The sequence below is a fragment of the Rutidosis leptorrhynchoides genome, chromosome 8, assembly GCF_046630445.1.
Source record: "Rutidosis leptorrhynchoides isolate AG116_Rl617_1_P2 chromosome 8, CSIRO_AGI_Rlap_v1, whole genome shotgun sequence".
NCBI classification, from domain to species: Eukaryota; Viridiplantae; Streptophyta; class Magnoliopsida; order Asterales; family Asteraceae; genus Rutidosis; species Rutidosis leptorrhynchoides.
Genome location: NC_092340.1, coordinates 123,393,496 through 123,405,940, shown reverse-complemented (window position 1 = coordinate 123,405,940; position 12,445 = coordinate 123,393,496). Strand labels below are relative to the sequence as shown.

The 12,445-nt window shown below is 33.2% G+C and overlaps 1 protein-coding gene and 1 non-coding gene across 2 annotated transcripts; both read left to right on the top strand.

The window, feature by feature from the left end:
- The first annotated feature begins 462 nt into the window (after positions 1–462).
- Positions 463–568, top strand: LOC139865096 (small nucleolar RNA R71). The gene has a single exon (XR_011764623.1). It is a non-coding gene; the product is annotated as a small nucleolar RNA R71 (small nucleolar RNA).
- A 9,788-nt stretch (positions 569–10,356) lies between these two features.
- On the top strand, positions 10,357–11,028 carry LOC139863794 (E3 ubiquitin-protein ligase SINA-like 7). The gene has a single exon (XM_071852399.1). It carries the CDS (start codon positions 10,357–10,359, stop codon positions 11,026–11,028), a length of 672 nt encoding a protein of 223 aa, XP_071708500.1.
- Positions 11,029–12,445: the final 1,417 nt, after the last annotated feature.

Genomic DNA, 12,445 nt, shown 5'->3' with positions numbered 1-12,445 from the left:
TGGTTGTTTCTTTGGAATTGGTTAACCCTAGGTTGTTGATTGAATCCGGGATTCGATTGACGAGCTGGGTATTGAATGTAACAGACTGAACCGTCAGGGTTTTCGTACTCAACTTGATATTCTTCAGTGGGTTGCGGGTTGGTACAATTAACACTGGCCTGGACCTGGTTAACTTGCTGTGGCTACATCTTCAATTCTCCGAGTTGTTTGGCAAGAGACTCCATCTTATCTGTGAGGGATTTTATGGCCTATGTTTGATTATTAAGTGCGGAGAGTGGTGCAGATGATGAAGTTGTTTCACCACTGTTCCAGTCATGATGATGCATTTTCATGTTCTCGAGCAACTCCCATGCTTCGTCTGCGATTTGGTTCATCAGATTTCTTTGAGTGGCGGCATCGATCGTCGTCCTATGATTTACCGTAAGACCATTGTAGAAGGTGCAGATTTGGGCTGACCGTTCTAACTGGTGATTAGGGCATTTCTTCAATAGGGTTTTGAATCGCTCTCATGCAGTGTAAAGAGATTCATCATAACTTTGTTTGAAGTTAATGATGTCATTCTTAAGCTTGGTTTTTTTAGAAGGAGGGAAATATTTGGTTAGAAATTTAGTAGCCATCTCCGTCCAAGACGTGATGGAATCTTTTTTCAGTCCTTCGTACCATGTATGTGCATGATGACTGAGAGAATAGGGGAACAAGTATAGTCGGACTATATCTTATCCTATCCCTGCCTGCTTGTAGGAATTTGAAAGAGATATGAATTTATCGAGGTGAGAATTAGGATCGTCATTCGGTAATCCATGGAATTGACAGCCATTTTGGATGAGTTATATGATGTGATGTTTTAACTCGAATGAGTGTCCTTGAATCTCTGGAAATCTGATTGGTCCTCCTCGACCTTCAATCGAGGGTTTAGTGTTTTCTGCTAAAGTAACGCGTAACGCCATTTGTTTTCTGATTCTTGCTTCCTTGCGTGCTTTAGAGATTATGGCGTCTGGATCTGGTACAGTGATGACCCGGAAATTTCTGATCAAATTTAAACTTAATCTTTGTATGATTAACATTTCCGACACGATAAGCAAAGTCTGTAAAACTGAATCTCAAAATTTTTGAACTATTCAAATACCTTTCGGTTATTCTCAACGATTCGCGAACCATTATATGTAAATAGATACATATATATATACTATAACTTAAAAATGTAACAAAGTTTTAATTGCATGATACCGTACATTAAACTTATTGGTTTATATATCTATTTGAATATATATGATTTCAAGTTATTTAGTAAACGATAATAACATTCGATTATTGATTCGATTGATATTTAGATAAGTTAACTAAAACGTTTAAGATGAACCAGTAAAACACTAATTTGCTACAGTGTTTTCAAATTGCCACATTACTCAAAATGCTACAGTGTTTTCGAAAATCACTATTTGCTACAGTGAAATTGACTTTGCTACAGTGAATTGCTACAGTAAAAATTGGCTTTGCTACAGTAACTTTGCTACAGTAAAACACTATTTTAAAATGTATTTTAACAAATAGCGAGACAATGATTTATAGAAGTAAATGACCAAAACACTCAAATGTATAAGTTATAATTTGAGTGATATAATTTAGGGATAATTTAAGTTATATTGTGACAAAGGTACGAGTCACAAAACGAAAAGTACTAGTTTTCTAAGCGTACAAAAATGCGTTCGAGAAATCGGAACCGGGGCATAAGTCGAGTGATGACGTACGACTTATCGGAACGAAAATTACAAATCAACTATGCACGTGAATTTAATATAATATATAATTAATTATATAAATTATATATATTATATTAATATTTAATTATGTCGACGAACTACAAAACAAATCAAATGTGAGCTGTCATTTAAGCTCATGCGATCGCATGAGCATACCAAAGAAACTCCATGCGATCGCATGGAGGCTGGATCCAGAAAACATCTATAAATTCAGTCGAATTCGTTCCATTTTTTTCACATATATTACTCCGTATAATATTTATTATTATTATTATTATTATTATTATTATTATTATTATTATTATTATTATTAATAAGATTATTATTAATCTTATTATTTTTATTATTAGTGTTATTATTTTTGCGATACAAAAATAATAATGTGCATAAAATATTACGACGGAGTGCTGTCCAAGTAATTTTCAAAACGAGTTCCAAGCGAGCTAGAGCTAAGGAAAATATGGGTTATTACCAAGGAGGTTATGGGTAATGTTCGGGGGTATTTTTGTGAAGCAAATCTCGTGTTTATCATCTCCGATGCGTCTACGTGCTTTTCTACAATATTGTATATCAATATTAAACAGTGAGTTTCATTACTCCCTTTTTATATATATTTTTGGGACTGAGAATACATGCGCTGTTTTATAAAATGAATACAAAAACTAAAACTGATTTGAGTGAGTTTCATAAGATCCCTTTTACTCTCTACATTTTTGGGCTGAGAATACATGCAAATGCTTTATTAACCGATATACAATATTTATATGCGTGAGTTTATAGTCTCCCTTTTTAAATACTTTAAATATTTTTGGGCTGAGAATACATGCAATTTATTTTAAACGCAATAAGACACAAGTACATACTAAATTCTACACTGAGTTAAACCGAAAATCCCTTAGCTTTGGTAACTAGTAGCTGCCAGTACATAGGATATGGACTGGTGGGCGCGAATAATTGTATATGGATCCATAGGGCTTGACATCCCCGTCCGAGCTAGAGCGCTAGCCTTTTAACGGACGTATGTTATTTGAGTTTAAGACACGTTGGTTTGCGCGTATTAAAACGAATGGGGTAATTATCACTATAGCGTTAAGTTTAGTTACCAGGGTGCTCTGTTATGTAGAATCTATTGACAAACGTTTCTGGATGAAACAACTGAAATCTTGTGATCCACCTTTATATACAGATTATGAGCAACATTAAAACTATGAACTCACCAACCTTTGTGTTGACACTTGTTAGCATGTTTATTCTCAGGTTTCCTAGAAGTCTTCCGCTGTTTGCTTAGATGTTAAACAAGCTATGTGCATGGAGTCTTACATGACATATTTTTCAAGGAGACGTTGCATTTACCAAATCATCACCATGTATCTTATTTTGACTGCATTGTCAACAGAAATGATGTTATAAACTATTATATACGGTGATTGTCTATATGTAGAAATCATCAGATGTCGAAAACCTTTGATTTAAATATTCATTTATGGTGTGCCTTTTCAAAAGAATGCAATGTTTACAAAACGTATCATATAGAGGTCAAATACCTCGCAATGAAATCAATGAATGACGTGTTCGTCCATATGGATTTGGAGCGATCGTCACAGGTACGAATAACAACGACCCTGGTCTAGATCCGGTTTGGGTCATACACTGGGTATGCCTCTTTTTGTTGTTTTAAATTTTAAACAGATAAACTAAGTTCCTAATTTAGCCTAAGGCGATCTAATGATTAATCTAAAGTAATCTAAGGTAATCTAAGGTATTCTAACCTAAGGTATTCTAATTATCGTAATTATAGATATGTTTTTGGTTCCTGCTACTGATTCCCTGGTATTTCGATAACAGAGCTTCGCACAAACTATTTAACAAACCAAGTGGCCAGGCCAACTACGGAGAGACATGATCCTTTAATTTTGGTTCCAATATAATTGGAGACTGTTCGGAAAATCCAACAACCAAGTCCGTGTATAATTGTCTTTCTTAGACACCACTTAAATGCTTGTGAATGAGTTTGATAGAGAGCAGTATTGTCTGATACCAGTTCCCCGGCAGCGGCGCAAAAAACTTGTGTTCCACAATGATATGGCCAAAACGGACAGTTTTATTTGTGCGATGTCGTCAGGTCGCAACGCGTCAGCTTTGACTATCAAAAGTGGATACTAGTTTTAAATTTATATTTAGCGGGGCCTAAATCATACTACTCCTTATTATAAGTAAGGGAAGTATGACCTAGAGTCATATTTTTGAGATATCAGTAGAATCGAATCTATATCTAAAACTTAAGATAATTCTAAGGTGCAGGAGTAGTGGTTGATTACCTAATTTTGGCTTTTCTAGATTAAGTAACTAAGCAAAGTAAATACGATAAAATTTGTAATTCAGATAAGGCTAAAACAAGTGCATGCTATGATTTCATCAGTTACTTTGCCGATATTATGGAATGCTGGCTCATGGATAGGCAGTGACCTTATATTTAGTACACTGGTCCTAAACGCCCCTGTCATAAGACATGTCACTGGGTAATGCGATAGGCTTGAAGATTCTGAATAGACATCAACGTCCCTTACCCCCGACACCAGTGCAGTCTGACTACAGGCATACACGTTCAGACGGCTCATCCAATTGTGCGACTCAGTTGGGTGACGTATTAACATTCCGAAATGGTCTAAACTTTCTTAAGTATAATAGAATACATGGTTTTCCATATCCGAGAGACGTGATGTGCCTTAATGCTTTCGTTAATGATTGGTTTAAAAGATAGTTAGGCCCTTAAAAGAGTTCAACTATAAAGAACACCATGGCCAAGTCAGGCTGACTTCCATGAATCTATTCGGTTATCCTAACGGTCCAATCCTTTATGTGTTCGAACAAACAGCTCCTTAATTAACTAAGAATCCCTCAAGCAGGGTGCAATGCTTGAGACCGCGTTATAGTGAAGTGTACTAGTCAACACTAACCGTGTTCCATGGCCTTACTTAGCAGAGGAACAGCTTACAATAATCATTGTGCTTCAGTGTGCACGTACGAAGTTTATATGCTTGGTGACTACACTAGCATGGTCTAGGATCGACAATGTACTAGGGGTCTAGTTAGATGTTTCACTACGAAAGAGTCCTCAGTTGAAATCCAAGGCTCGGTGGACTTACTACAACCGGTGTGCCTCAGTCAAACTCACGTTGTATCTGATAGACTTCTCTTACCAAGGGGTGACACAGATAGTGTACTCTGAATCGGGTTTCGCAACTTCCCAATAACAGATCCAATAACTACGTTCTATTAGTTGGAAAAGCGATTGAGTTCAAAGCATAATCGGAAAGCATTTCGACAACATACACAAACCATAATACAGTTTCGGCATTATAACTGATTACGTCATAACATACACTAAAGATAACTACTCGCTAATCATGGCAACAGTATCACAAAGCATAATAATGAAAGACATTATATAAAGTCAAAGGGATAGAAGTACCGGTAGATTAAACGAGTTCTGAATACAAAAGTGACAACTTCAAGACTCCAGACCGCTCCTAATACAATCTTCGGCGTCCTTCTCCGGGTACTAGGTTTCCCGCACGGAGTCGAAGACCTTGAAAATATGACTAATATTGTACAAGAGAGAGAAGGAAGTGAATTGAAGTGTGTGTTGGAATGAATGACAAATGCCCTTTAAATAAACCAAAAATTTCCCTGAAAACGGCTGGCAGGCCTTTTGGCAGGCCGTTTGCAGGGGCCGTTTGCCAGACCAGCCCATTTAACGAGGCCGTTTGCTGAGGGCGTATGGCAGGCCATTTGCCATATTGGCAGGCCGTTTAGCAGCCCGTTTGGCAAGCTGTTTGGCTTGCTGATTTGCTGGATCATAACTTGATTTCTTGTCTTTCACCGTTTTCGCTCTAGAATATTCGTTTAAGCTCCGTTTCTCTTGATTCTTTTTGCACCGTCTTCGTAATTACTTGTTCTTCAATATTGACCGACGAAGCGGGTATTTTGATGATAAAGTTTGAAACTTTATTGTTTTTGGGCCTTAATACTGGGGTGAAAATGTGACTTTTTAGCCGATATCAGATCCATAATACCTCAACTTTGTGCGGTTGAAAAAACTTCCTCACACTGAATTTTAATTTGAGCCCGATAGGTTGTGTGACGATCGCTCCAAATCCATATGGATGAACACGTCATTCTTCGATTTCATTGCGAGGTATTTGACCTCTATATGATACGTTTTGTAAACATTGCATTCTTTTGAAAAGGCTCACAATAAATGAATATTTAAATCAAAGGTTTTCGATATCTGATGATTTCTACATATAGACAATCACCGTAAATAATAGTTTACAATAGTACTTCCGTTGACAATGCAGTCAAAATAAGATACATGGTGATGATTTGGTGAATGCAACGTTTCCTTGAAAAATATGCCATGTAAGACTCCATGCACATAGCTTGTCTAATATATAAGCAAACAGCGGAAGACTTCTAGGGAACCTGAGAATAAACATGCTAACAAGTGTCAACACAAAGGTTGGTGAGTTCATAGTTTTAATGTTTTGCATAATCTGTACATAAAGGTGGATCACAAGATTTCAGTTGTTTCATCCAGAAACGTTTATCAAAATATTCTACGAAATTGAGCACCCTGGTAACTAAACTTAACGTATATATAATTTATACCCTTTGTATAATCATCTTAATAATACACGCAAACCAACGTGTACGCTTCTCAAATAGCATACGTCCGTTGAAAGGCTAGTGCTCTAGCTTGGACGGGGATATCAAGCCCTATGGATTCATATACAACTACTCGCGCCCACCGGTTCTTATAACCGGCAGTTACTAGTTACCAAAGCTAAGGGATTTTTGGTTCAAACTCAGTGTAGAATTAAGTATGTACTTGTGTCCATTGATTTTAAAATAAAGTACATGTATTCTCAGTCCAAAAATATAGATTGCAAAAGCAATTAAAAAGGGAGCAAATGAAACTCACCTTAGCAGCATATAAAGTCGTTCACCAAAATGTGACCGAAACTCGAATTACCAAATAACCGTAGATCTCAACCTAGAGAACATATGTTGATCAATAAATGTCTATCAAGCTAGGTCAGGTGATAGTGTATCACAATCCTATTGCTCGAGATCGACATACAAAAGTTATCCAAAGTCGTTTCAAAAAGTCAATTTTGACAATTGTTCAACAAAACGAGACGTACCTTCCATAAGGATTCATTTACTCGGTTGGTAATATTCAAAAATTCTATTTATCAATCTTACAAATAAGTTGTTTAAATATTAATTGTAGATTCAAAAGCAATTCTAATTAACGTCAATCATAATTCAGTTGATCATATCTTTTAATCCATTCATCGAAACTATTCGATATCTAAATGAAAAGTTATTAATTTTTCGCCAGCTTTCCAAAAACATGTATATCATATACCTTTTACCAGTAATATATGTATTTAATTCGTGATCTATTATAAACTGTTTAACGACGAAATTTAGCATACACGTATGTATAAATATATATACTCGAGCACTAGACATGGATACACAATTAATATATAAAAGATAAAATATGAGTGCTTACGTATCAATATTGAGATTCAATATTGTAGGAAAGTACGTAGACGTAACGGAGATGATAAACACTAGGTTTGATTCATAAATATACCCCCGAACATTACCCATAATTTCCTTAGCTCTATCCCTCTTGAAAACCCATTTTTAAAGTGACACGCTCAAGACCTCGTCGTAGTATTTTATGTATAATATTAATACTACTAATAATAATAAGATTAATAATAACAATAACAACAACAATAACAACAACAACAATAATAATAATAATAATAATAATAATAATAATAATAATAATAATAATAATAATAATAATAATAATAATAATAATAATAATAATAATATAATTAATAAATACATACATACGGAGTAAAAATGAATATATGTGTGTGTGATTAAGCCTGAACTCACTCGAATTTATAGATGTTTGCTGATCCCTGTGGTCATGCGATCGCATGACTCTGGAGTGCAATACTCATGCGATCGCATGAGATCAATTGCCAGCTCAAATTGTTTTTGTAATCTAGCTTGTCGACATAATAAATAAATATATAATATATATAATTTAAATAATTAATTATATATTATATTAAATTCAAGTGCATAGTTGATTTGTAATTTTAGTTCCGATAAGTCGTACGTCATCACTCAACTTATGTCCCGGTTCCGGTTTTTCGAACGTTCTTTCGTACATTTAGAAAACTTGCATTTTACGTTTCGTGTCACGTACCTTTGTCAAAATATAGCCTTAAGTTATCCATAAACTATACCACTCAAAGTATATTTCAAACTTTCGAGTGTTTTGGTCATTTACTTCTATAAATCATCGTCTCGTAGTATATACATATACATATATATATTTTCATTTTGAAATAGCGTCTTACTGTAGCAAAGTTACTGTAGAAAAGTTTTTTACTGTAGCAAATAGTGATTTTCGAAAACACTGTAGCTTTTCGGGTACTGTAGTAATTCGAAAATACTGTAGCAAATTAGTGTTTTACTGATTCATCTTAAACGTTTTAGTTAACTTATCTAAATATCAATCGAATCAATAATCGAATGTTACTATCGTTTACTAAATAACTTGAAATCATATATATTCAAATAGATATATAAACCAATAATTTTAATGTACGGTATCATGCAATTAAAACTTTGTTACATTTTCAAGTTATAGTATATATATGTATCTATTTACATATAATGGTTCGCGAATCGTTGAGAACAACCGAAGGGTGCTTGAATAGTTCAAAAATTTTGAGATTCGGTTTTACAGACTTTGCTTATCATGTCGAAAACGTAAATCAATTAAAGATAAAGTTTAAATTTGGTCAAAAATTTCCGGGTTGTCACAGGTTGGATCATTCTTAGAAAGAAAATAAATTGTTTCCAAAGTGTAATCGTCGGTAAGTTCATTTTTGCATTCATTTCCATTTAAAAGAACCCACAAGCTCATTTCCAACATATGTGATCTTTGATCGGCCCCTACATATTTATAAGCCATTTGGTTTAGCTGCATACAGTTAACATTGGTGTTCAACACAAAACTCCTTCTATTTGTTGCGGTATTGTATTCTTTGGTATGTTGTATTTGAATTGAAGATAATGGTGCTATAAATGAATGTAAAAAGATAATAAATCTGGTCATGACAAGGTAGGGTTTATTAAAGACTGGGTAATGTATACTGTAAAACCGGAGTTTGAAAATCCTGGTTTACTGTTTTTCTACAAATTCGAAGTTTCAAACTCCGGCTTAGGGTTCCGGTGTCAGAATACATCAACTAAAGTGTCATGTGTAGAAAAAGGACCAAATCCGAAGTTGGAAACTCTGGATTTACTAAATCCTGAGTTTCAAACTCTAGTTTTTCTATTAAACTTTTTCCCGTATTTCTATTTTTGCAAACATTTGTTAAAAAAACACTATTTAAAAAAAAATATCTTCCAATGTTATTGGTCGTGTGAACCCACTTAATCTTCTTCATCATATATTATAAATATACATCCTGAGAAAAACATACGGCATTCTAGTAGAGTCGGTATAGTCTAGAACTTAATTTAGAGGTGGGCACAAGATCGAGGCTTCTGGATTAGAATTTTTAATCGTTATTTGTCTTTTTATGTTCACGTAAAATTCTAATTGTAATGCTACATATGTTTAATGAGGTCACATTAATACAGTAACAATTTATATTCAATAAGAGTTAACATAAATTGTTAGAAGATAACTCGATTTCTTATGTTTGTACTTAACTATACTTTGTAAATTACTTTTTAATGAGTCGGTTATGACAACAACCACCGAATATCGTGACCCCGCTTCGGGGCTTGACTTGTTTATAAAGTGATACTCCGTAGTACCTTTTATTTTATTTTTTTGAAAGGCAAGCTTGCATCAGTCCGGACCGAAGCCTAGTCATCATTTGCACACACACACGCGCTTTCGGGCAGGAAACCCGAACCACACTCTGAGGATCCGACCCTTTAACCATCCCGAGGGGCAGGCGGGCCGGATCTTAGTCCCGGAGCGGGTCGGTAAAACCTTCCCTTTGGGCCACCTTCAAGGAATATATTTCAATTCCTAGAGCGGGTGACGAGGCTCGAACCCGAGACCTCTAGCCCTGCGAGTACACAAGTGTAACCGCGGTACCATTGAAGCAATGCTTTGTTGGTGTAGTACCTTTTATTTAATTTTGTTATTACTGAGTATTATTAAATTTCAATGTAATATAATAATAAGACATTTATATGTATGTTCAATAACTCGGGCTCTAGCTAGGCTTGGCTCAAATCGAGTCTTTAGCGAAGCGAGTGCGAGTAGTCAGCGAGTAGCTCGGCTCATTTATTCAGTGTACATGCTATACTCTACGATAATTGTATTAAAATTATGATTATGAATATGACTTACGATTTCTATGATTACGATTATGATATGATTATAAGTATGATGATATGATTATTACTGTACAATTTAAGTCGTTTGATTCAAGTTCATTGACACCAATGCCAACTTTAGTTGACGCCCATGGGCCATGGCCCATATTACTTGATAGTTGATACATACATTTTCATGTCAATGCAGTGTGCAAATGGGCACATAGCATGTCATTCTTGCCGCATGAAGATGCAGGACAAGTGTCCTTCGTGTGGCATGCAAATTTCTTCCAACCGTTGCCGGGCTATGGAGAAGCTGATGGATTCAGTCATTGTTTACTACAAAAAACATGATCATGAACAAGAATGTCCAAACATGGGATGCTTCTGTCCATATCCACTGTGCAACTTTGCTGATCCTTATAAGAACTTATATATTCATTTTAGTGAACACAAATCAGCTGCCACTTCGTTCACTTACAAAACACCATTTTCTGTTAGTTTTGAAAAAAACCAAAAGTACGTGTTTCTTCAAAAACGAAATGAGGGTTTTCTATTTGTTTTGAAGCATCATGTTCGAAAATATGGAAGACATTTTAGTGTTGAGTGCATTGGATCGAGTTTACTAGACAATCAGTTTGTGTATCAGCTTACCGCGAAATGCATGGATACGTCTTTCTCGCTAGAGTCTGTCCCGGAGGTCCACACGAGGTTTGATCATCAAACTCGAAGCAAGAATTCTCTTACCATCCCTTTGAGTTCCTTGTATAAAAGTGGACGAGTGTCGGTTCGATTACGTGTAAAGAAAGCTCCAAATGTTTGATGTGGCCATGGTAGTGGTTGTGGCTCGTAATTCTCTTTATGGCGACATTTTACTTATGGTTTAGGATGTCTCTAAATATATTGCTATTTTGTTGGTCGTCATTAGGGGTTACAAAAATTATGTTGTATTGGTATTAGTACTTGAGCCAAGTTACTGTAGTTGCTGTTTTGAAACTATCTTGTTTATATGCTATGAGTAACTTTTAATGTTTATATGCTACGGGTAAATTTAATGTTTATATACTATACTAGTGTTGGGCTTAATTATTCAGAATATCAAATAAAGTTTACTTTGAACATGGATATGCATACATCATGTGTTGTTACTTATATATATATATATATATATATATATATATATATATATATATATATATATATATATATATATATATATATATATATCTTGTTTCTAGGTAATCTTAAGTTTATTTCTTTAATAGATGTAACGGTTGATACCTTATCCTTATGTTATTTTAAGGTATTTTCAAAGTCTAAAATTGTGACGACTCGGAAATTTCCGACCAAATTTAAACTTGATCTTTATTCGATTTCGACACGATAAGCAAAGTCTATTTAATTGAATCTCAAAATTTTTGAACACTTTCATGAAATCATTTGACCTTTGACTATTACCGACGATTCACGAACAATTGTGTAAATAAATATGTATGTATATATATATATATATATATATATATATATATATATATATATATATATATATATATATATATATATAAGTGTATATATAATATTTTGAATTAATAAAATACACTTTAAACAATTTGAAATTAAAAATGTAAAATAATAAACAGAATAATTAAGTTATTATTAAAATAAATATATATAAAAGTATATATGTGATATTATTATGAATCTATATATATATATATATATATATATATATATATATATATATATATATATATATATATATATATATATATATATAAAAATGATTTCTATCAATAATTATTATATTATAATATTTATGAAATATATAAATATTAAATATTCAATAGATGTTATTATATAATATAATTACTAAATATTACATAATTAATAAATCGTAATATTAATATATTAAATGTAATTACAAGTTTAATTATAGTTATTATATTATTATTACATTCATTATTATTATTATTAATATTAATATCAGTATTATTAATTTTGATACATTTGATTTATTATATTTATTAATATCATTATTATCATTGTTAATATCATTATTATTATTATAATTATTAGTAAAGTTATAATTTTAGGTATTGTGATTAATATTAGTATTATTATTAGATATTATTCTTACCATTATTATTAAGAATTATTATTATTATAAATATCATTATTATTATTATAGTTATTATTATTAGAAAATAATACAATTTATTATTATTATTATTATTATTATT